The following is a 26718-nucleotide window of genomic DNA, read 5'->3' on the forward strand; positions in this document are numbered from 1 at the left end:
TTTTTTACATAGGCGGTGCAGTTCTTGAATGCACTTCCTTGAAATGTGATGGAGGCAAATTCAATATAGACATTCAAAACGGTATTAAATGATTATTTGAACGCATCAATGTGCTAGATTGGCAGGAGAACGGTACAAGTCAGAATGCTCATTGGAGAGCTGGTGCAGACATGATGGGCTGAATGGCCTTCTACTGTCCCATAACAAATCTGTGACTATGTGATAAAGTGTATGAAACTACGGGCTTCAAAAATAATACTACAAAATACAAAATCATAACAGAGATACATAGATTGAATATAATACAGCAAGCCATTCAGCCTGCTGTGGAGTTGATATGCCCATCAGCTATGATTGAATGGCAGAGTGGACTCGATGAGCTGAATGGCCTTACTTCTACTCCCATGTCTTATGGTCTTATGGTCTTATGCTGCGTTGATGCCAGCTGTTTGCAAGATCAATGCAGTGAGTTTGACTCCCCCACTCTTTGCCCATAACTTTGTAAGTATTTCTATTCAGCTATTTTTCCAATATCCTTTTGAAAGCTCTAATTTTATCCACCTCCAGCATACTGTCAGGTAACACCTTCAAGATATGTAAACTTGATGCATAAATAGGTACTTCTTCATGTTGCCATTAGTTCATTTCTCAATTAATTATTTTTTTAACTGAATCCTGACAGTGTGGAAACAGGCCATTCAGCCCAACAAGGCCACACCAACTCATTGAAGAGCATCCCACCCAGACTCACCCCTCTACTCTATCCCTGTAAACCTGCATTTTCCATGGCTAATCCATCTAACCTACGCATCCCTGGACACTCCGGGGCAATTTAGCACATCCAATCCACCTAACCTGCTCATCTTTGGACTGTAGGAGCAAACTGGAGCACCTGGAGGAAACCCACACAGACATGGGGAAAATGTGCAAATTCCACATAGACAGTTGTACAAGGGTGGAATTGAACCCGGGTCCCTGTCGCTGTGAAGCAGCAATGTTAATTTTGTCTATTGATTTTTGACTCTTCCTGTAATGTGAATAGCTTCTCTCTATCTACTTTGCCTAGGTCTTTTATCAAATCTGTTCTCAACTTTCTCTTCTCTAATGACAACTACGCTGAGAAAGCCCACCTTCTTCCAATCTGAAAACAGCCATTCACCACTTCTCTGTTTCTAGTAAATGAACTTTATACCTGAACTGTGGCCTCAACTTCAGCAGTCAAGCAATTATGTGGCACTCTACCAAATATGATTTGGAAGTCCCTACACATGAAATCAAAACTACCTTCACCAAGCATCTCTATTATCAAAGATTTTTATTAAGTTAGTTAAATATAACTTGCCGTCAGTGAATCATATTGACTTTTTCAAATTAATTGACTCTTGCCCAAGTGACAATTAAATCTCTTGGGTTATCATTTCTAGAAGTTTTCCCAATACTGAAGCCAAACTGAATGCTTGTAGTTGCCAGGTTCATCCTTATAGACTTTTTAAACAAAGGTGTACCATTCGTACTTCTTTAGTTCTTTGGAACCATTCCTTTACGTCAGGAAGATTGGAAGATTTTGACAGAATCTTTTCTGTTTCATTGAGTACAGATAGATACAAAATTTTCAGTCATCACTTTAGTCATGGTACAGCCTTATCAATATTAATGCACTAACTATATACATGCTTATAAAAGACCTTTCAATTCCTTAGACTTAATTCATACTCTCTCTTTACCTCTTTTATTTCGGTTTTCACTTCCCGGGTTTTCACTTCCCAGTTGAACTCTCTATATTTAGCGTGGTTCTTTTTTGTATTAAACAAACTGATGTCAATCATATAACCTCTTTTTTATTTTAATGTTACTCTCTATCTCTCTTGCTACCCAGGAAGCTGTGGATTTGTTTGCCCTGCATAACCTCCTTTTGAAAGGTACCTTGACTGTACCCAATCCATCTCCTCTTTCAGAATCAGTACACACAGATGACTTGGGCTGAATGGCCTGTTTTCAAGCTATACATTTTATATAATATTATGCTAATATATTACTGCTTTGTGAAATGCTCCGAAGAGTCTACAAAGATTATACAAAACTCTGAGAAAGGACTTGGGCACAGAAATGGCAGATGGAGTTTAATCCAGACAAATACAAAGTGATTCATTTTGCAGGATCAAATTTAGGTATGAATTATACTGTAAATGGCGGAACCCTTCGGAACATTAACATACTGGAGGATCTGAGCATGCAGGTCCACACTTCTCCATAAGTCGCAACACAGGTGGCCAAAGTGATTAAGAAAGCATACGGCATGCTTGTCTTCATTGTATGGGGTACAAGAGTTGGCAAACCATGTTGCAGCTATATAAAACCCTTGTTAGGCCATATTTGGAGTATTGTGTGCAGTTTTGATCGCCACACCACCAGAAGCACTTGGAGGCTTTGGAGAGAGTGCAGAGACGGTTCACCAGGATGCTGCCTGGTCTCAAGAGCATTGGCTATAAGGGAAGGTTAAAAAGACTAGGATTGTTTTTTTCTGGAAAGACAGCCACTGACAGGAGACCTGATAGACGTGTACAAAATTATGAGAAGGGCATGGAACACACTGCCAAAAGAGGTGGTGGAAGCAAACACTTTGGCAGCATTTAAAGAATCATCTGGTTGGTTACATGAATAGGGAGGGAATAGAGGGATACAGACTGATTGAGTGTAGAAGGTTTGTTTTTTAGTTTAGTTAGGGAATGATGATCAGCACAGGCTTGGAGGGCCGAAGGACCTGTTCCTATGCTGTACTTCTCTTTTGTTCTTTTGTTTGAAATAAGAATGTCTAAATTTCTATTCAATGCTAAATTATGTAGGTTGTGGTGTGAATAAATACAGTTATGAACTCAATGCTAAAAATGAACCAATGGTATTTATTTTCCGGTTCAAAGACTGACGCTTCAGACCCAATCTTTTGAAGAAAAGTTCCTCGTAACTAGCTATCAGCAAAAATATTAATTTGTGCTTATGTTTTCGCAGATTCACAATTATCTCCAAAGATTTTGTTCCTTTTATATCTCATTGCTGGTGTCCTGGCTGCATGCCTGTGTCTCCTTGCTGTAGTAGCTTTTACAGTCAGATGCTTTAATCTCCAAATAGAAACTGCATTCAGGTAAGCTTGTCAATTCTAGAAAGTATCTTTATGATCGTGTCAGGAAGGAACAAAAGTAATTATATCCAAACTTAAAATTCTATTTTTACTCTTTTAATTAGCACAAATATAATGAACATCATCCAATTACTAATAATGATTGTCTTGTCACTAGTTCTACAGCTTTCCTGTAAATATGCCTCACCTTTCAGTTACTATCATATTTCTTGGTCATTGTTTGTTATACATAGAAATATCTATTTAACAAAGTTATCACAAAGTCAAATGGAAATAAAATTCAATGTTGCCCATTTTAAATTATAATACTGTTGTGGGGAAAATCACCAGGTCAGAGTTGGGGTTCAACAACAGAGTTTATTGTGCAAGGAAATAGTGGTGCTCCAGGGAGAGAGAGAACCAACAGCACAGTGGTCAGCTGTGATTCTTCTCTCACGTCAAGATACTTTTATACTTTTTGTGATACAATAGGTCAGTGATGAGGTTATTGTCTTTGTAACATAGTTTGCTTGTTGTAAACATTGCAGAATCATTGATAGTTTTGATGCAGTCGTTGTCAGTTCCAATGCAGCCTTTGTTAATTTCAGCGTGATTGTCAGTTTCAGCACAGACATTGTCAGTTTCAATGTCTGCACGCAAGTCCATTGCTGTAATAATGGGGGCTAATCGTTCTTCTAGAGAAGGATGATTACTGCAGCCTTGGCTATTAGCACTTTGTATTGAGTTCGTATCAAGCAGTTAGGATTTCTATTAAAGGCGTTGGCTGGACTCAGACACTTTGGTGGGCAGTATACGCTACTCATGTGTATTCTCTCCCCCACCCACCTTAAACTAATCAACTGGGTTGTAAGTGCATTCTGGTGGCCCCAGGCAGTATCTGTGTTTGTTCTGCTGTCTCTCTCCATATTGTGGTCAGGCGGCCATCTTGTATGTCAAGTGGCTAACTTGTGGCTCAGCGGTCATCTTATGTGTCCATGTGCCAATTGTCACCCTGCCCCGTGCCATCTCCCACTTCACTCCCCCCTTTGTATCTTGGAGGCAACTTCGGCGATCTCCTGCAGACCACCCAATTTACATATAGAGGTAGGTCATCTCTAGGAGCTCCTCCTCCTGAGGGGTATCATGGAGTGTCAATTTTGTTGAGGGCTCTTCCGTGGCGACACTCACTGCTGGTACAGCTCTCATCTGTAGCACCTTATAGCAGGGCTTTAAACACCCGAGGCCCACACAGAATACCAGCATGAGTGTAATTAGGAGAACTATCCTGTGTTCCAGTTAGGGTCCCCAAGATTTACCTAGCAACCAATTTAGCTGTCTGTAATTGTAGCTCCCTGTCTAAAATATCTAGCTGGTCTCAGATATTTTTGATGGCTTCAGTAATGTTATAAGATGCATCAATAACATGGGTGGTACAATTGTCACCAATAATTGTATAAACTCTCCCTTGCTGTACTAATTGATAATCCACCACTTAACATGCCTGCTATGTGTAGAGTCTGAGTTCAGCCAGCTCTGTATTAATTGTTTCCAGAGCTTTCAAGGTATTATTGCCTGAGATAGTCAGACCACATACAAGGTAATTTCGGTTTTTAGTGCTGATGACACCTGCTGCCCCCCCCCCAAAAGATAGTGATCCCAAAAATCCATATCCCAGTGATGAACCCAAAGTGGTGGGGTCCTGCCAGTCAGCACGGAACTCCTGGCTGATGTAGTGGGTCACTATCCACTATCCTTTCCCGAACATGTACCCCGATAGGGCATGGTACAGTAAGGGGTGCAATTGTCCCTACCGTGAATGGGTTTGGGAGGTGTGGGGTGCCTGTCACATAAGTCCCCTTAGATAGAAAAACAAATCCCTTCTCCACTCAGTAACATACATTGTCCTGTCCTTCCATCTGTCTGTCCACCTGTGTCACCCCTGATCCCCCGGGTGCCTCCCAGCTGGTAAGTGTCAAACGGGTATGTCCATGTGGCAGAGCTAACATGGGTGCCATTGCACTGACCACATATGAATTGTCTGCTGCAGTCACATTCAAGCATGCCTGCTGGCTGCAGGTGCAGGTAAACTGTCCCCTGGTGACTGTACTGTGCTAATACTGTAGTGTGTCTGGACGCATGAGTCATTTTTGGGAACCAGGGCATAAATGCTTCCCCATCCCTGCCCTGTGAAATAGAGTGGTTAATTACTGGGTTTTAAATGGGTCTTCCCTTCCCTAGGCTGGGTGGTCCCGCCTGACTGCGCACATCTACCCTGGAGTCCCGGTTTGTATTTCCCCATCTGTCCCTTACACGGTGCTCCTGAGGTGTTTACTGTATACAGGTCACGAGGGGTCCGCACTGGGGTGGCCACAAATAGGGATTCTACTGATCACATCTGTGGGTAGCAGACAGTTTGATTCCCATGCACACTTAGATGGGTTTTATAGAAGAGGTTATCTTCAAATCCTGACCTGCTCCCGACAGTCGTGACACTTAAACCCAGTGAAATACATACAGGTATATACATTTTGCAGTGAAAGTTATCAGTCAAAGTCTTTGTTTTCGTCAGGAGGTGCAGTCATGCTTCTGTGTGGTTTTTGTTCTGTTGTGTTTTCGGTACTCTCCCTGGGATGACCGTCTTGTCCGCCATTCCTGTCTAACCTGGGGAATGGTCAATGACATTAGTTTGGTCACAGAAGTCTTTAAACAGTTTGAGTTGGGTCCAGTGCTTCCATGTGCCTTTTCCTTTAATATCTATGCAGGTACAGATGTCCCCATTTATTACTACGTCGTATGGCCCATTCCATTTTGGGACAAAGCCTGGTTTGTCAGGCAGTTCTCGCACCAGGACACAGCTTCCTGATGCTGGGACCTCAGGGAAGATTTCAAGTTCCCCTGCCCTGTCCTTTTTGTCCAGATTACTGCATCCCTTTCAATCAGGGGCTTAATTCTATCACATACTGCTGAATTTTGTCTTTTAGTGAACCCACATTGCCACCACCTGTGATTATTGTGTCCAGAAAATACATTGCTTGCCTGGCCATTAATTCATATGGTGTTAGCCCAGTTGCCTGATTCGTGGTGGCTCTTAGTATGGCGGGCCGTACCTCAGCCCATGTTCTGCCTGAGGTTGGCATTGCCTTAGCTAAAGTTTGAGCATTCTATTCATTCTCTGTACCATCTTGAGCTCGGGGGTGATAGGGGATGTGAATTTTTTGTCTAATGCCGAGTAATTGGCAGACAGTCATCGTGACCTTGCCTGTAAAATACATCCCTTGGTCAGAGTCGATCTGGAGGGGTACCCACCACCACCTTGGGATTACCTCCTCCACTAATATTCTGGCTACAGTGGTCGCAGTGCAGCTTTTGGTTGGGAATGCACCTACTCACCAGGTGAATTGGTCTATGATGATGGGAAGGTGGTAGTAGCCCTGTAAAATCTACCTAAAGGTGATCCCAGCGTCCCCTAGGTCTGGGCTGGAGTCCCATCTTAACCTTTATAGGTCCCCCTGGGTTATGTTTTGCACACACCATGCATCTGCGGCAGTCTATTCCCATTCCATTCCACCACCACTCTCTCCCTCGACTTGCTATCATGGCCTCTCTGCTGTGTGGGAGAGTCCGTGGGGCAGTTTGAGCAATGTGTTCTGTATACTCACTGGTGCTACCACCTTGTCTGCTCTCCTCCAGACACTATTCTCCCCTTTGAATGCCCCCTGCAGTTTCAATTGCTCTCTCTCTTCCTGCGGGGTGTCCTCCTGTAGCTGCTGAATTTGGATAGCGTCTTTTGCTAATTTAATAGTGGCTATTACAGCCTCATCAATGGCTTCTTGTTCTAGAGCTTTCTGAGCTGCTCGGTCTGATACCTAGCTTCTTTTGAATTTTAGCCAATCTGGGCTCTTTTTTGCTGGCTCTTTTTAATGAGCTTTCTTTTTTATTACTGCAACTTCCTTTGGCTGTTCACTGGCATGCAATATTGCCTGATTTCTTAATTGGTGTCTGATAGGTGTTCCCCCGCAGTGATGAACCCTCTTCTACCCCATGCCACCATGTAGTCATGGACTATACCGAAGGCATATTGACTGTCTGTATATATATTCATGATTTTTCCTTTTGCTCGTTCCAGTGCTTTGGTGAGTGCTATCAGTTCTGTAATCTGTGTGAACTGACTTTCATCAATCCTTCTGGACATAACTGTTCTTAACTTATCATTTGCCACAGCTCATGCTGTTTGGGGTGACCCTGCTACATATTTTCGTGACCCATCCGTGGGTCTCCTTGGCTGTGTCTAAGGGGGTATCTTTTACTCGCCCCCTATCCTCATCCCTATCTATATTCCCACAGCTGTGCGGTTCCCTTATGTCTAGAATTCCCTTAGCTGGGCTTTTCTCCCATATCCCTAACTATTACCACAGACTGACTTGGGGGTAAAAGAACTGCCTCCCACTTTGCCCTTCTCATATTGGAGATGGACCTCAGTTTCCCTGTGTTTAGCATCTCTACTGGAGTGTGTTTAGTGTGGAGGATGACATTCTCTGCCTTTACTATGGGCTCGCTAACCCTAATGGCCCAAGCAGCACTGTCAAAGGCTGCTATGCACCTGGGCAACCCGGTGACTACTGGCCCTTCTGTAGTGAGTACTACCCTACGGGCCTTCTCCTGCTACCATGGTCTTAGGTGACCACTGCGGAGTAAAATCCTCCCTCATTATTACAGTGGATGTGAAAATCCATGCTGGGGTTTGGCAGCCCTAGCCCGGGGGCCAATATGAGCCAAGTTTTAAGCTGACTATATGCCTCCTCCTGTTCTGGCCCCCAGGTTACAGGTTCTAAGGCAGGCTTACCTCCTTTAGTTAATCTCTGCATCCGTTCAGCCAATCTTGCAAACTCTGGTATAAAGCTCCGACTGTAGTTGAATCACCCCAAGATCTTTCTGACTCCCCTGACAGTGGCAGGTCACGGAATCTGTTGGATTGCCTTCTTGCAGTCATTGGACATCTCTTTGAGTCCCTGGGATATAAGGTGTCCCGGGTATAAGACTTGTGTTTTGCCAATTTGTGCCTTTGTGGGGCTAACTTTTAACCATGTGGTTGCCAATTCCTGTAATACGAGACATAAATCCTCCTGGTGTCCTGACTCGGATTCTGAGGCAATTAGGATATCATCTACATATTGGAGGGCAGTGCTACCCTCTGGCAAATCTACATAATGTTGCTCATCGCCCTGTGAAAAATAGTGGGGCTGTTTTGGAACCCTTGTGGCAGGCAAGTCCACGTGTACTGCCTGTTCCTTACTGTAAAAGCCAATTTATTCTGGGACACAGAGTGTAACGGGATAGACCAAAAGCAATTGGCTCTGTCCAAAACAGTAAGAGTCTTGTGTTCAGGGGCCAAGTCATTTAAGATGGTGGAGGGGTCTGCTACAATGGGGTGCAATTGGGGGTGACCTTATTTAGTCCTGTATAATCAATGGTGAGCCTGTAGCTCCCATCAGCCTGTATTATTGGCCACATCAGGGAATTAGTTGTACTTGTGGTTGCTTTCACTAGGCCTTTCACTATCTCCACAGCTGCTTTTTCTGCTTTGTGTTTTATTGGGTATTGCCGGTGGGGCTTATGCTCCGATCCAGGAACCTTTATCGAGTCTATGTTGACTAGACCTGTATCTAACTTTGTTTCTGTCCATTCTCCGGGGACAGAGGTGCAGATGGCTCCCAATCCCCCCTTTTTGAGGCCCTTTGTGTCCTATTCTGTTGCAGTGGCTGCAGTATTTTACATTGTTCCCTGCTCTATTCCCGGCTAATGGGGCCCTACACTCTCTGGCAAAGTGTCCCTATTGGCCACATTTTGGCAGGATTGTTTTATTCTACTCTCGCCTCCATTCCGGTCAGCTGCTTTGTCATATCTTGCCTTTATTGCAGGAACTTCTGCTCCTGCACCCCACTAGCCCACTCGACTAAATCATCATAATCCTGGGACATCATTACTCCCATTTTCAAGATGGCTTGGTGGGCTCTAGAGAGCCCATCTTTAAAAGCTTGGATGAATTTCCCATTTCCCCCGATCTGGGTTTGCTTGCCCTGAGCCTTCTTGATAGACCCTTAATAATCATTCCCCATCCTCAGAAGTTCCTTCCCCTTTAAGTTGCTCCAGTTCGTGGGAGCATTTCCTAGCACCCTCTGGATTTCATCTTTAAAATCGGTGAAGGGGGCCTCCTGGGCATCTATCTCAGCTGTAAGGGCAACAGCATGTGTCCACCATCCTCCCCTAAAATCCCTGGCTGTTGTGGCATCGGGTCCACCAGCTACCTGTCTCCACTTTTCCGCTGGGCAAACTGCCCGGACCAGCTGGTCTCTCAGGTGTAGCTGGTGCCCTACCCATACACTATCCAGCTCTTCCCAGAACCTGTTGTTTGCGCTCCAGGCTGTATTTTGCCCAGGGAGGCCTTAATTTGCTGCCTCTCCCTTGGGGTAAAGGGTTTGGGCTGTAAGTCTGTTCCTCCTCTGGTAATGGACGCTAAGTTATACCCTTGCACGGTTTTTCCAACAGAGGCAGCAGTTGGTTCCTGCAGGATGGTTTTGTAGGAGGGAAGAAAGTCAATCTCCCTTTCCTCCTGTACTTTTTCTAATCTGTGTTCTTGTTCCTTTATCCTGTCCTCCAGCTCCTCAATTCATTCTTGGACTTTTCTCCACTTGCTCGTGGAGGCACTCACTTGTTCAATTAAGCCTGTTAATTGGTACACTAACATTACCACTATCTTTTTAGTTTTATTTCATTTTTGTTTATCTATCTATTCTCTCTGTTGTGCTAGTGTCTGGGTTGTATCCCAATAACTTTTCTTCATTTGCTTTGTCAGCCCTTATCTGTCTGCCTTGTATTTCTCAATAAGGAAACCTGCAGTATCCCCCTTAAAACTTTGATCTGTCATTTAGCAGATTGTGTACCTGCGGATACCACCAACAGTAAAGTGTTCCTAACCAGAGGGGCCTTCTCTATCCCTGGCCAATAATACTGTCTCAGCACCCTCCGTACGGCTGTAGCAGCCTCCTAGCATGGTGTGCTCTCTACCAGTGGGATGTCTCTACCCTCCTAGCCACCACTACTAGTCAGTACCTACCAGTCAGCTGGCAATGCTGGCTCAATAGGGTGTGTTCTCTACCGGGATCCCTCTACCCTCCCGCCATCTCTACTGTTCCAACATCTCCTGATAGGCCCAGAAACATGTCTCTAGCCCAGTGTGCTTTCTATCGGTGGGACTGTTTACCCTCCCAGCCACTGTCACTATTCAAGCTCTGTCGTTCTACTATGGACTGACAGGGTATCACAGTTACTCACAGTGTCCATGCTCCCCACATTGGTAATGTGCACTCAACTGAGGTTTGACTCTTGGCCAGAGTGATCAGCTCCTCATCCTCATCACATTGGAAATTACAAATAAAAACAGAACCCAACTTTTAACTTAAACTCTAACTGGACTCTGCACCAGCCGCTTAGTTCAATGTTACCTGACTTTGCCACTTGTGCTTCACAACTCCTAGTGCCCTTGGTGCCTCAAATGCCACTTCAAATCCCATCCTTTGTATGGGGGGAGAGAGGGGTGGTGATTACCCCTCTTAACAACCAGTTTAGGGCAGGGTTTTTGAGACAGGCACGACCTTGTCCTCTGGCTATTTCAGTATAAGCAGCAGGTTCTTACAACAGTTAAACAGTTAAACACTTATTCTCCACAGACATGCACCTATTTTTTTTTTAAACTCAGTACTGTAACATGTTAGGCATTACAATTGGCATACCTTTTAAACTGTGTCATTTGCTTAGTCTGACTCTTCCTGTTCGCAGGTACAAATTGGTTCTTACCCGGGCTCCCCAGGCACCAGTAATAAGAACCTGCTCGCAGCACAAATTGTTATGAGGAAAATCACCAGCAGCCTCAGAGTCAGAGTCAGGGTTCAACGACAGAGTTTATTGCACAAGGAAATACCGGAGCTCTGGGGAGAGAAAGACACCAACAGCATGGTGGTCAGCTGCAAGTGTTCTCTCAACCCGGAAATTTATTATATATTCAAATTTATAGCTTTTTTAGATTTATCACTACTTCATCTGCAACTACACCACACCCCTGCGCAACCCAAGTTTCTGTTTTTACAAATGCAGGAAATCTAGGTATTTCATAATATTCCCAAAATCTATTCGCTTCAAATATTGAAGGATGGTATGTCTTCTCCCTGAAGACTGTTGACCTTTGTCTGATCCCTGAATCTCCACTGCAGGAACTTCTACTGTTTGGATGCTGTCTGTGGAGGAAGTTGTTCGTTATATATTAGTGGTGGTCCATTACTTTATTTGGAGAATCAGTGCCTTACTGCTGGGCAAGTTGGCTTGGGAGTGAAGGGGCCTTCTTTCATGCCAATGGAATTAAAAGATCTTGGTGGAACTTCTCCAGTGCTTTGATATACCAGCTGTAGGTTATCCAAATCTCCAGTAGGTACAGGATCACAGAGAAAAATGCAAGCCAGTAAATCCTCAACATTGTAATCCTGAGCCTCATGTATTCTTTCCTTTAGTCAGGTGAGGACAGAGCCGCACTTTGAAGCCAATGATGAATTTCTTTATCCTGTCTACCTTCCAAGATATGGAAAATGCTCCATATTTTCCGGGATCTTGACAACTAATACCTTCTCAGTATTTCCTGAATGGCAGCACATCTACTATTGGACTCTAATACTGACACTGAGTTACATGCTCAATCTACTGTAAGTTTCCTTATTGCTTATGAACCGCATCTCTGGGCACTGAACCTTTAATCTTTGCACTCAGATGTGAGGGTGCTACTAAGTGAACCACAGCCGGTGCCCTGAGATGGACCTGTAACAGTTTACATCTCATGTGCTTCTGCACAGGTGATATGTCTGGACATTTTTCACCCCAGAGTCTGAGTGATTAGCAATTGGAGGGCCTGTGCGTGCAACAATTCTGTCTGCCAAAACTACTTCAAGCATTTCAATCTTTGCATCATTTCCCATCTGCAATAAGTGTGCATTTACAATGTTAAGAACTTGCTCTGAGTATTCTCATGCAACTCACAGCACCATCTTTGGTAGGATCAGTATTCGTGAATTGGATGAGTACTTCCACACTTTTGACAGCAAAGTCTGACATGCTGGCTCCATACTAAGTGTTTGGGAAAAAAAATGAAGTTGCTTGTTGTTCTCTGTTACCAGCTTACACTCTCCAGTTCTGTGCCATGAAAATAGAACAACTTAACAGAACTTGAAGAATATGATGACAGTGACAGGACTAGTTGTGTGCAGTCCAATGCCATGAGGTATAAAATAATTTGTTAAAAGGAAACCAATACATTTCCTACACATGTAAGTCATATTTTCATGCAGTAATCTATTTTCTAATTTGCAATTTTCTTGTAAATGTGAGATCACATCAAAGGACAGAATGATTCAATTGTAGTACAAGGGTGAAGTAGACCAAAGCTACTGAAAGCTGTGTAATAATAGAAGCATTGAAAAGTAGAAACATCTGTAGGGTTTAGGGGAACAAAGTACTGAAAAGAGAGACCAAACCAGAAATGCTAAAAATGAAGAATAAATTTATATGGAAATCAATTAAACCAGTGGAAATGCTTATTTTAAGTCAATATATTCTACTTGATATCGACTTCTGTCTCATTGTAATTCCTGAACCACCCATTTGTATTCTTGCCTACATAAGCATGCATGTTACATTATCTTATTAAACTAAACTTTTATAATTTATAAATCCTATTCCAATACTTTAACAACTGCTGTTCCTGCTCCAGCGGCCATAACTTTTGTCAAAGTGAAACTGAAACCTAAGAGCTTGTAAAGGGGTTTCTCCTGTGCTTATGGCAAGTTACAATAGCAAAACACAAACAGCTCCGAGGTAAGTTAAAAGAAATTCTAGGCCTAGATCATTACTTTTATAATGGGAAAAAAACAACCTCTATGTGGTACAATGTACTTCAAGGCTTATCAGGATTTGTGGTGCTGTGGCAGTAAGCACCCTCGTTTACCTTCTTCATTTTGCTTACTTCCGGATTGTGGACAGTAGTTGTTTCTTCACTCAGTGAACCAGGCTTCTGGCTCTGCCCTGCCTGCTATTAGATCTCTTCTTCCTCATGCAGGTAATTTGCTACACAACTTTGGATCTTATGCCATGGGCATATCAGGTCCACCAGTGAATTGGTCTACTTATTCCCCTTCATGCGACTAGCAAAGAGCTTAACACTTTGGGCCTTATATCAACCCCCACCTCATGTGTGAACTGAGATCTCTGACTATATGAACCCTGGAACTCAAAGACACCAATGGTCTATAATAGTTTCCCTGAGTTGAATCTTAAGTTTATTTGTCAGTTTTGATGAGTTTTGTGGAAGGTTTCTTATCACGAGGCCTAGTAACATCTCACCATATCTCACCCAATCTGCGTCATGAACTAACTACTCCACAACTACTCTACAACTACTTCACACTTTTCACTCAATTCAGGTCCTTTTCTACAACAGATCAATCCTGAACGCACTTGGCACTCAATCCATCAAAAGCCTTGGTACATGCGTCATCTTTGAAAGGGCATTGTGCACCTGGAAATGTGGACAGCCTTTCCGCTTACTGGCAACATAATGGGACAGCAACCGCATAGCCATCCTTTTCACAGCAAATAGCTGGCATGGCTGACACTGCTTCACATGTACAGCCCCCTTGACTCACCCTAGTCTCTGTTTAACCACCAGACAATGCATTCCATCTGTCCTTACCTATATCCCATATGAGCACCCGTTCTAAGTCACCGCTACTCTGTTCCTGATATCCACTGGAGACCCGAATCTTTTCATTGTCCAACAGGAGAACATCACACACAGACAAACAATCTGACGTTCCAATGATGAGCTTTTATATACATCCAGCAAAAGCGACTTCAAACAAAGTGAGTTTAGGCTGCATTTCACTTCCACAAAGTAAATCAAATGCTGGCATCATGACCAATGACTATGTTATGCAATGGTCTGCTGCATCCAACTCTCATCCGCCGGAATTGAGTTTCCATCATGCCCTGTCTGCCTTGTAATGTCTGACACAGTTGAGGTCCGTTGTGCGCAAGTAGAGTTTTCTCTTCTCCAATGTCCTCATTGTCCTCATCCCCCTCAGATGGCTGCTCCCAATTCCCCATTCCCTCTGCGTCCAACACATCATCTTGTTGCCTACTCCATTTGTGCAGAGCGCAGCACATCAGGATGATAGGGTTCACTCTGTCAGGACTATACTGAAACCCCACACCCCCGCAAAATGATCCAAGCAGCAGAACCACATTTTCAACACCTTATAATTGAGTCTGATTGTCTGCTCCACCACAGGTCCAGTCAAAAAATGTGCAGCGTTGTATGTCTGCTTCACATTCATCAAGTGATTGGACAATGATGTCATGAGCCATGGTCACAATGGGTAGCTCTTGTTCACTAATGTCTCCCCAGTGACCAGCATTGTAAGGCTCTGGGACTGTCAAACACACCAGTTACATGAGAGTGTAATTCCAGGATCTAGGAGTCATGGCAGCTGCCAGGGTAGCAGGCATACACCCCACAAAAGTGGGAATGGTCATCACAGATCAGCCAGACATTACAGGATTATATTGTCTTCCTGTTGATAAATGCCACAGCTTTGTGACATAGCCCTCTCAGTGGTAGGTGTTTATAGTCAATGGCAGAGGATGAGGAGGACCCAGCTCAGGCAGACATAATCCGTGCACAGATACAGGGTCACTGCCCATGAGGTATTTGTGGGTGGACAACTGATTAGCCACATACACGACACCCATTAATCCCTGGAAGAAATCAGTTATATCGAGGTTCAACGCAGCTGGTATCTTCACATCCACTGGGAGAGGATGGCCTCCCACTCCTGCAGCCCCACAGCCTCGCTCTAGCAACTGGCATTGTTCCATCAGTGTCCCAGGACATATCAAGCCTGCGTCAACACCGTGCCTCACTCACCCTTGGAAATGGATTCATAGTCAAAACTATCAGGTCCTCCTGTGGCCCTGATATATCCTGAGGAGCCCTACAGCTATGACCTCTGCCTGAGCTGGGTCCTCCTCATCCTCTGCAGCTGTTTCCAAGCTTGCCATTGGCCCTAGTCCTCCTGTATCTATCTTGGCCTTCTTAGGAAGGCAGCCACAGGGTCCAACATCCCACCAGCACTGGGTACATCAGACTTGCTGACAATGACCTTTATTGGGAATGTAAGAAGAAAAACAGGTTCTTATCTCTGGGAACAGTCAGCAGTGGGGTACACTGAGACTGAGGGCTACATAAACTCCTCCCAACAGTGAGACATACAGTTCCTGATAGGGAGGGCCATGCCTCCATCATTCATTCACCTCCTTGGTGATGGTGCTGTGCTGACTGAGCAACCAACACACTGCATTATAACCCAGTGCCTGCTGCACACCAATCCCTTCCCATCCCATACGTACATCAACCTATCATTGCATTCAGTAAATTCAATTGAAACACTCCATTGCAGATTACAAATGATAAAGTGAAGGTTTCCACCTTCAGAGCACTCCTGGAAGTTTTACAAGTGATAGCATAGAGTAAGAATCCTTTCCAACCAGATGAACATTGATAGGCTATCGAATTATGTGATCCTAATGGCTTAGGTGTATAACGTCACTTTTTAGCAGAAATATTGTCATTCAAGTCAGTTTATTTTCTTCATTTATATTTATTGTCAGCAAATATACTATAATGATCATGATCATAGTAAAAAATATAAAACGTCTAAAATCTAAAATGTGTATTTTCCACCATGATTCACGATTTCTCTTTCTACAGAAATTGCTGCATTTCCAGGTCCAGTCAGGTAAGAGTCATTTCATTACTGCTTGCAGTCTAAAAACATTTAGTAATTGTGATCATTTTCTTCCACTTGTTCCCATATTTTCATCTTTTGGTAGCAGTTGTCAATGGTTTCACTAGAATGTGGTGCTGGAAAAGCACAGCAGGTCAGGCAGCAACCAAGGAGCAGGAAAATCGACGTTTTAGGCTAAAGCCCTTGATCAGGAATGAGGCTGGGAGCCTCCGGGGTGGAGAGATAAATGGGAAGGAGGGTGGGGCTGGGGAAGGTAGCTGAGGTGGATGGAGGTGGGGTAAAGGTGATAGGTCAGCGGGAGGGTGGGTTGGATGGGTGGGAAGGAAGATGAACAGATGGGACAGGTCATGAGGATGGTGCTGAGCTGGAAACTTGGAACTGGGGTAAGTTTAGGGGAGGGGAAATAGGAAACTGGTGAAACTGATGCCATGGGGTTGGAGGGTCCCGAGGTGGAAGATGAGGAGTTCTTCCTCCAGGCGTCTAGAGGTAAGGGAGTGACGATGAAGGAAGCCCAGGACCTGTATGTCCTCAGAAGAGTGGGGGGTAGTTGAAGTGTTGGGCCACGGGGCAGTGGGTTTGGTTGGTGTGAGTGTCCTGGAGATGTTCTTTGAAGCACTCTGCAAGTAGGCGTCCTGTCTTCCCAATGTAAAGGAGACCGCATCGGGAGCAATAGATACAGTAAATGACATGTGTGGAAGTGCAGTTGAAACTTTGATGGGTGGGGGTGGGAGATGTGGGCGTAGGTTTTGCAATTCCTGCAGTGGCAGGGGAAGGTACCAGGACTGGAGGGTGGGTTGTTGGGGGCATGGACCTGACGAGGTAGTCGCAGAGGGAACAGTCTTTACAGAAATTGGAGAGGAGTGGGGAGCGAAATATATCCCTGGTGGTGATGTCCATTTGTAGGTGGTGGAAATGACGAAGGATGATGCGATGTATATGGAGATTAGTGATGTGGAAGGTGAGGACTGGGGGCTTCTGTCCTTTTTGTGGTTGAGGGGGTGGGGCTCAAGAGTGGAGATGCAGGATGTGGATGAGGTGCGCTGGAGGGCATCATCAACCAGTAGGGCTGAGGAAGTGTCCTCAAAGCCTCACTGAAAAAATGCAGTATCCCAACCAACGCATGAGAATTCTTGCCTCAGACTATCTAAACTGGAAAAGAAACATCCACAAAGGTGGAACCCTTTTTGGGTTTCTCTGACTGACCCTGGCAGGGGTCAAGTGTAAAGAGAGGATGAAGGGTATGAAAACTGAAACATCCCAACCACCCACTCCAGAAAATATCACCTTCCCATCGGTGGACTATTCATTCATCTCAGGAACCATAACACTGGAGTAGAAGAAAATCATCCTCTCTCCTGAAGGACTATTTAAGAAGGAGAGGAAGAAAGTATTCTCCGACTCTGACCTCCTCTTGTAGCCACAGTATTTAAAAGGTCAGTCTAGTTAATTTCCTGGTCAATGGCAACCCCAGGATGTTGGAGGTGGGGGTTTAGCAGTGGTAATGCCAAGGACAGGTAGTTAGGTTCTCTCACGCTCATAGTTTTCTGCAATGAATGATGATCCAGCTTGCAATGCTCACATCAAATGAATGAATTAACACAAACATTATTGCCTTGAGTTTGTATGGCACAAATATTTCTTAGCATTTACAAGTCCAAGTGTGAATTTTGTACAGGGCCTATATGTAGACACAGATATCTTCATTAAACTGAGGAGATATAAATTGTACTGAATCTTGTACAGCGATCAGCAAACATCACCAACTCATGTGCAAACAATAAAATAGGAACAGAAATAGACCAGCTGTTCCCCTGAGCCTTTACTGCTATTCAGCAAGGTCTTTGCTCTCTGTTTGTGTTTCCAATTCTGCATTCCCACTTAGCCCCAAAGACTATTGATTCCGTTACATGATGAAAAGCTATCATGAATGAAATGACCCTGCTTCCATTGCTTTCTGAGGCAGAGACTTCCAGAGTTGAACAACTCTACTGAGAGGAAAAGATTATCCTCATGTCTGTTTGAAAGCATCAACTCAATTTTAAAACACAGTCCCCTAGTTCTGGACTCAGTCAGAACTTTTCCATGTCCACCTTTTCATGACCATTCAGGATCGCCCACTTACAGACTTAACCATTTCTATCAACTCACTCCTCACTCTTCTAAACTTTAATGGAAACGAATCCGGACTGTTGAACATATCCTCATATAACAACCCATTCATTCTAGATATCAATCCAGTAAACCTGAAATGCATTCACACCCTTTCTTTAAAAAACTGTACACAGGATACAAGATGTGGCCTCCCCAACACCCTGTGTAAGTGAAGCATAACATAGCTTTTATGTTCAATTGCTCTCATAATGAATGATTGTATCCCATTGGCCTTCTTGATTATGTACTCTGCTTGGAAACTAACACTTTGTGAACAATGCATTAGAACAGCTAAATTCTTCTGTACCTCTGAATTCTGCCATTATTTATGTAATACTTTGTTTTTTAAATTCTTCCTGCCAAAGTGAACTTCACATTGTCCTACATTATACACCATTTGACAATATTTTGCCCACTCACTCAACTCATCAATTTGTTCTGCAAATTCCTCATGTCTTCCTGACAACATATTTCCTGCGTATCTTTACACCATCTGCAAATTTGCCCAACATGCTTTTGCTCCTCTCATCTAAGTCATTGGTATAAATTGTAAAAAGTTGAGGCCCCAGCATAGTCCCAGTAGGATTCCATCCATCACATCTTACCACCCAGACAAGGACATACTTACACATAATTCCTCTGTTTCTTGCCAGTCAGCCAATCTTCTATAAATGCTAAAATGTTACCCCCATTAATATGCGCATCATACCATAAAGCATTTACATCCCACTATGACATTTAATATAACACTTTATTAAATGCCTCTGGAAATCCAAGTACATTTTGTCCACATGCTCCCTTTTATCTATAGAACAGGCTACTTGCTCAAAAACTCTAACAAATTGGTTAAACATGATTTCCTTTTCACAAAATCATATTGACGCCTCTTGATTAGCTTGAGTACCTAAGTGCACAGCTAAAATCTCTTTAACGACCAATTCTAACATTATCTCCAAAGGAGATGTCAAGCTAACAGAACAACTGTTTCCTGTTTTCTGCTGATTTCTGGTAGGATCTATAGAATTTGGAAAATAACACTAACACATCTAATACCTCATTAATAACTTATTTTAAGACTCTATGACGAAATCCATCTGGACCCAGCGACAGCTCACAAGTTCATCAGTTTGCTAAGTATTGCTTCCCTGGTGACAGTAATTCTCCACTCCACCTCCTGATTTACAGCTACTGCTGACATGTTTTGTACAGTCTACAGTGAAGATAGAACTAAAATATTTACGCAATTCACAACCAATTCCTTATTATCTGCCATTAACTCCCTGTTTTAATTCCCATGTTACTTACTTCTTTTATAAGTGTCTATGGAAAATGTTGCTATCTGTTTTTATATATTTAGTTATCATTTTCTTATATTCTAATTCCTTCATTATGATTATTCTTTTAGTCATCCTCTGCCATTCTTTACATTCTGACCAAACATTCGATCTGTTGCATTTTACCTGTCAATCAATTTTGAGCAGTTATCTGTTTTTCCATTAATTTAATGCTTTCCAAACTTCATTAGTTAAACACAAGATGGTGAGTCTCCCTTAGAAACTTTCTGTTGATGGTGAGATGGCTAGTGATGAAGCAGCTGAAGATTTTTGGGCTTCACATAGTGTCCCAAGGAACTCCCTTAGTGATGTCCTGGAGCCAAAATGCTTGGCTCCCAACAACTGCTGCCACCTTCCTTGTGCCTTGTATGGACGCAAACAGTGCTGAGTTTTGCTGGAGGGACTCCCTCATGCCGGATTTGGTCAAATGCTACTCATTATCAAGAGCAGTCACTTTCATCTCATCTCTGGACTTCAACTCTTAGATTTGTGTTTGGTCCAAGGGTGCAATGAGTTCTAAAGCTAATTAGTCATGACAGTATCCAAATTGAGCAGCAGTGAGCATATCATTATTGATTATGTTCATTGATGGCACTGTCAACTGAATCAGTTGTTGGTGGTTATTGGTTAATGGAACTGTAATTGGTCAGATAAGATTTACTTGCCTTTTGTGGGCAGGATATTCCTGGACAATGTTTCAAATTACTCTATTTGCCTGCTGCTTCCACAGTTTAGTATGTATGTACCCTTGATAGGATCACTAGGTTGACACTATGGTTTTTAGTTTGACTCGTGCTTGATTCTCCAATTTCATTTCTTGTTCATGCATTTCAGAAGCTAGTCAAACCAATCATATTGGTGAATGTCTGGACTCCTATAATAGACAAACCTATGGAAGAAATGTAAGCTTCCTTCCCTGAATCCCTTGGGATTTCACAATTCAGTTGTTTCATGGTTTGCCATAACAGATGCTAGGATACTGATGCTAGAGTCAGCACAGTAGAATCAGAGGAAGCTCTTCAGAACTAACAGAGTATGAGAAATGTTTCAGGAACATCAATGGGAAAGTGGAATTAATTATAGTAAAGGAAGAAAGGGTACGTGTGTAAACAGTATGACAAGAATTAAAGGTGAAATTGAAAGAGACACAGGAGTCATACAGCAGACTAGTTGCTAGAAATTCTTCATTTGAGACATAGCCATAATCAACAAGCTAGTATAATGTTGATGACAAGGTCAAACACTTAACATAACTTAGACAAGATTAAACTATACATATTCTGGCTAACAATGCCTTGTGTTATGTCACCAATTCTGATTGTCGAGGCACAAGGGAAAACTTCCAAACAGAGATAAAGCCAGATATTGACTCCTTAAATACTAGTGCGTGAGTTATAAAAGAAACTTAGATGCTAAAGCCTGGAAAGAAGCTTCAAGGTGACCTTATAGAGATATTTCTGGCAAGGGTTTGGAACAGTTTTATACCATTAGTTTTGCTATTGCCTTTACATCATACTGTCCATTTTGATTCCTTTCCAGTGCACTACTGTTCTCAGTATCATTTATTACTTTCTCCTTGGTTTGCAAGGTTTAGTTGTTACTGTCTAGAATGGAGTTTATTCATACGTTCTATCATTAAAGAATATGTTTTATATCTACTGGCACTTTATGAGTAGTTAGACTTTAGAATGGATTACCTGTTAGAGGGATCAATAGTGGGTGGCATAGTGGTTAGCACTGCTGCCTCACAGCGCCAGGGACACAGGTTTGATTCCAACCTTGGGTGACTGTCTGTGTGGATTTTGCACATTCTCCCTATGTCTGCTTGGCCTTCCTCCAAGTGCTCCGGTTTCCTCCCACAATCTAAAAATGTGCAGATTAGGTGGTTTGGCAATGCTAAATTGCCCATAGTGTTCAGGGATTTGTAGGTTAGTTGCGTCATTCTAGGGAAATGTAGGGAAATTGGTCTGGATGGGATCTCTTCAAAGGGTCAGTGGAACTTGTTGGGCCAAATGGTCTGTTTCCACACTAGGGATTCTATATTTCAATGTAGACTTCAAAAGGGAATTGGAGGAACCCTTGAAGGAAAACATTCCAGAACCAAAGCAAGCTCAATCGACTTCTGTTTCTTCATGGCATTTCCTTACGACACAACATGCTAAATGGAAGTGTCCTCCCAATGAGAGACCTCAGAGGAGAAAGTGTTAATGCAGAAAGCGGGGACTGCAGCCAAAGCAGGCAACCTTGCAACCCCGATCATTTCGCTTCTTCAGTGCTCTACTCTTCGACTTTTTCAGTTCATTTTGTCCTGTGTGCTGTAGGCCCCTGATCTTCTGAGATTGGTGGTTGCTGCTAAAGCTGCTCAGTTCCCACTCCTCTGACTGACCAGCATGTCTTGGGATTGTTCCATCATCCTTAATGAGTTGACAAGTCTAGTGGCAGCTATTTAGTTGGCTGCTCCCTATAAGATTTAGGAGGAGGTGCCAATAACTGCCTGTACACATGAGTAGTTGATGTTTTCTTCCAACATCAGGGCCCTCCCCAAATGATCAAAACCTGGCCTATGATTATATAGCTTCCACTATAGGGTTATTATTTTTAAACATCCAGTATAAACATGATGATGTATGTTTGTTTTCAGGAAATGTCTCAGTCAAATGGACCTTTTATACAGATGGAGAATTTCATTTATGATTCATTTCAACCACAAAAGCCAAGGTAACCATGGCAACATCCTTCTGAAACACATTACAATTTTTATGGAAATTCATGACATTAACATTAATATATTTTTCATACTGTTATGGCTACCATTGCTTTGGAGCTCTTAGACATGAGAGTGTTCAGAAGGTTTCAAAATTAATCAAAAATATGCAAAAATGGCAACAATTCCAAACTGTTCAGTTGCATTGTTTACCTTTATGGTAGTTCGAAGCCAACCAGCTACCACTATCAATAAACAAATAGAAGGAGAAACCTGCTAAAAGTCATCATCACTATCACTACACACTATCAGCTAGCAGTAGCAAACATGCTGCTAGCCATCACCTGAATGCCAGCAAAAATTATCAAAATGTCCATGAGTAGACTGGCCACCAGTAGCAGGAAGCCAGCAAACCAATCCCAGCAATCAGACACTAATCATCGTAGCAGCCATCAATTCCCTGCCAAGCACTAGAAGCCAACCAGCAAACCAACATGAGCCTGCATCAGCCTAGCTTCTCGCTCAGTTGGTTACAAGAGCAAGTGTGTAATGGGATCATTGGAAAATCCAACAAAGGAAAACTGGTGGCAATTCTTAAGCTTTGCTTTTCTCTCAATCCGAGAACATCTCTATTGATAAAGGCTGCTGCCTCCACAGCAGGAGAAACATTGTGCCTTGGAAAGATGGAAACAGATCAAAGTTTTGACATTCAGAATAGTTAAAAATTTATCCCAGAAATAACTCCAATACTTTATAGCTTCTGTCAAATTTTCCATTAACTAGTCCTTCGTATATAGCTTGTAATGACTCCAGAATATTTGTAAACCAAATGTGACAATTGAGGAAACAAGAAGGTAACAAATAACCATCTGTCTCTTTCAGCTAGTGGAGTATTTTGTATCATTGCTCACATTGATTGAGAGCATGCTACACAGCCAGGAGAAGTAGGAGACAAAGACAGCTGATTAACAGAGATAGTGGTTTGAGAGAGCACAAGAATGCTAGTTTCTCAAGAAAAAAAACACATGGGAACATAGAGAAAGCTATTTTCTAGCTCCCAAAAGGTGAGCATATGTTTTTCAACAAAAATTAAAATAGGACACACTTCATTAACATGCATGTTATTCCCAATATTTTGACCTGCCCCAAGGGTAAAGCTGAATATTTGTCAATCAATCAGCAAGAGCAACTTCCCAGTTTCATTACACTCGCCCCCGACCATTACATGTCTATGGGCATTTGTACTGGTACCATTGAGATTATAAATCCATTTCAATGCAATACATCTACCAGAGGATTTGGCACCCATGTGATCAGAACAAATATTTGTCCAACCCAATTAAATAATTCTTACTAAAGCGTGCAGAATCTACTCCGAGGAGTGTAAAGCAGAATATTTAATTGAATGTAAAATCTCTAAAAGAAGGTGAAATGAAGAGAAGGTAAGCAAGATTGGATGCAGAAATAGAAAGGACAGAAATGCTATTTTCACTTTGTTAACTTGGTGATAATTAGAAGTGGAAAGTACAAAACTCTATACTCTTGTAACAATGATTTTTTTAATGTTTATTTGGCAGGAATTAATACTTAACACAGCATGAAAATCCCCTAACACTACAATGTATAAATAAACCTTTATCTGCTAAATTTAGTGAATATAAAAGAATAATAATAATAAACTTCTCACATTCCATCTATTTCAACGGACTCTACCTGGTTGAGACATTTGTGAAGTGGAACTTCCGGAAGAGCAGCGAACCTCAGACAGCAGCATCCTGATTTCTGTGTTTAACTGTACCTGTGTTATTTCATTACTCTTTAATGAAAGAGAGAACTGATAGCATCACTGTTATTTGTATTGAAATATGTGGGCAATTTTACCAGGTACATGATTCATCATGAAAGTTGTCACTTTAGGTAGTTTTTATCAATTAATTATACTGCCCTCTGCTGTATCTTATGGATTCTGCAGGTGAAATGAAGCAAAGACTACAATTTCTCTATTGTGCCATTTCACTGGTATTCAATGACAAAAGAACAAAAGCAAGATGATTTTTGAATAAAAGCGATAGCTATTTTTATACAGCTAAAATAATAGGTTTTAAGGATATGTTTAAATTCAAAGAGAAGTTGAAGATATCATTAAATGACGAATCAGAATTTGTATTTGCTATAACAACTTGACTTTTCTGCTTCAAATAAACCAATTGTGATCTGACTAATTTTATGTTGGATGCTTTCCAGCCTTCCTCTCTTATTGATGATGAATTGATTATTGAAAACTTAATTTTATTTTGAATTTTTTTGTAAATTAGATTAAAATCCTGAGGATAGATCAAGAGAATAAGAAAGGATCTACGAATATGCAGCAACTAAATTAATAACTCATGGAAATAGGTTCTTGTTATTACTTGTTTACAAATTAAAGATCAACATTATGCATTATTGATAGCCTTTTCAGAATTCATAAAAATAGTGTTGATTTTCCTAATTAATATCATTTACTGTAGTGTCATCTATTGTTGACCCATGGAATTTGGTTCTCAATTAATTTTGTTTTCGTTTAAGGATTTATTCAAACTGCAATGAATAAAAACTACTTTTCTATGCATATTACAGTAAGTCTTCACTTAAAGTTATGGCTGTGTTACTGAAAATTGTGGTTTTAACTGAAATTATTTAAAGTGAGCATAGTTCCCATAGGAATCAATATTTAAAACATAGTTATTTCACACATTTGGCTCTTGGAAAAAAATGTACATGTTAAAATATTGTGCACTACATTTGAAATACTGTACAGTACATTCCTGGCTGAAATAACTTGTAAAACTCACTTTGTATAGTTGAAATATTAGAAATTACATATAGATCGTTGTATAAATAAATTGTGTTCACCTCAGTTCAGTTTGGTTTGACCTAGTAGGCCAATGTTGGTCAGTGTATGAACTATATGAGCTGCATAAGTTCTGGAACTTCAATGCTGAGAGTGGGAACAAGATTGAGGGGAAGATGAGCTGATGAAGAAGCTCTTGAGATGGTGGCAATAGAAATCAAGGACTTTAAAAACAGAAATGGAGGATGAGATTGACAGCAGAGCAACAGCGTAATTGGGGATAGAAATGTTATTGATAAACACAAATTATGAAGTAGATTGTGTTTACCCATTATTAATAATGTTGATGCATATCAATGTTGACTGGAGGCAACATTAAATGAGGGCTTACAGTAGTTTTTCATATGTTTCGTTTTGCTCTTCATAACATTTTGCTGATATTTCTTTAAACAAAACATGCTTCAAGAAAAACTGGCATCAATTTGTTTCAGTGACTGTTGCAATTGTTGATCTCAGATGTTTTGTTTGGTTAATATTTAATAAGTTGGTAGATGGAGCAAATTTTGTATCTGTGTATTTGCCTTTGGTCAAGAATCAATCAACTTGATTCTCAAATATAAAAATAAGTCCCCCATAGCAGTGATAAATATGATAAGGTTGTGTCACAGCATTTGATCATAAGGGTTACATTAGAGATTTGCTTCCCTACTACATCGTCCAATCACATCTTTCCCAATTACATCCTCCCAAAGGTCTGCACTTTTGCCTACTCTGGCGTGAATGTTGCCAAGGAAAATTAGTTTGTCAGCTGCAGGGACCCTTGAAAAAGATTGGTCAAGGCGAGAGTGGAATATCCCCTTGCCCTCAGCTGCTGCATTAAGCGTTGTTGCATGTACACTGACTACCATCACATTCTGGTTCTGAGTAAGGAGGAGTTAGTGTCATGAGGCATTCACTTATTGCGTTGGAGGAGTCTTTGAGTTGGTCCACCAGTTCATTTTTGATGTGGCGCTCTTCTTCATCCTTGCCTTTCTAGACAAAGGTGTAGCCAGCATCTTGCTCTCTGAGTTGTCCTTCCCCTGCCCACTGTGTTTCACTCAGGCCAGTGGTGTCAGCACCATAGCACCTGGGTTCCCAAGCAACAATAGCGATGAGGCGTTCCGGTCTGTCACTGGTAGGATAATCCATAAGGGTCCTGACATTCCAGATCCCAAAATTCATCCTGAGGCTGTGGAAGGTCCTTATGCGAGAGTTTTTTAAAGTGGGGAAACTGTTGCACATCGGTTACCACGTAGGCTTTGCAGTGGTGAGGACTTGGGTCCAGGCATTGCTGCTTAACCTTAGCTTGCCTGTGCTGTGAGACAAACAGCTTAGCACAACCTCCTCATCACTAACTGTTCCACCAAAGGGGCAAATACAAGATAATGTGGCAGCACCCCCACTCCAAACACTGGCACCTCCTTGACTACATTATCATCACAGGGAGGGATCAGAAATTCACCTGCACCATGTCAGAAACTGATGACTGCTGGACAGACCATCACCTGATCCCAAGACTGACATAAATATAGATCTGGATCAGTGGTGCTGGAAGAGCACAGCAATTCAGGCAGCATCCGAGGAGCTTCGAAATCGACGTTTCGGGCAAAAGCCCGTCATCAGGAATAAAGGCAGAGAGC

The 26718-nt window shown here is 42.1% G+C and overlaps 1 protein-coding gene across 2 annotated transcripts in view; it reads left to right on the forward strand.

Moving 5' to 3' along the window:
* The window catches only part of LOC122555099 (cell surface glycoprotein CD200 receptor 1-B-like), a 39300-nt gene extending 13378 nt beyond the window's left edge, over window positions 1-25922 (forward strand). The window contains exons 4-7 of one of the 2 annotated variants that reach the window (XM_043700778.1): window positions 3007-3139; window positions 15981-16008; window positions 22144-22220; window positions 23784-25922. In XM_043700778.1, the coding sequence (XP_043556713.1) occupies window positions 3007-3139; window positions 15981-16008; window positions 22144-22220; window positions 23784-23790 (245 nt within the window). In that variant the 3' untranslated portion in view covers window positions 23791-25922. The remainder of the gene's footprint in view (window positions 1-3006; window positions 3140-15980; window positions 16009-22143; window positions 22221-23783) is intronic. The other variant, XM_043700780.1, reaches the window with a different exon arrangement.
* Window positions 25923-26718: the final 796 nt, after the last annotated feature.

The sequence above is a fragment of the Chiloscyllium plagiosum genome, chromosome 12 (assembly GCF_004010195.1).
Source record: "Chiloscyllium plagiosum isolate BGI_BamShark_2017 chromosome 12, ASM401019v2, whole genome shotgun sequence".
Classification (NCBI taxonomy): domain Eukaryota; kingdom Metazoa; phylum Chordata; class Chondrichthyes; order Orectolobiformes; family Hemiscylliidae; genus Chiloscyllium; species Chiloscyllium plagiosum.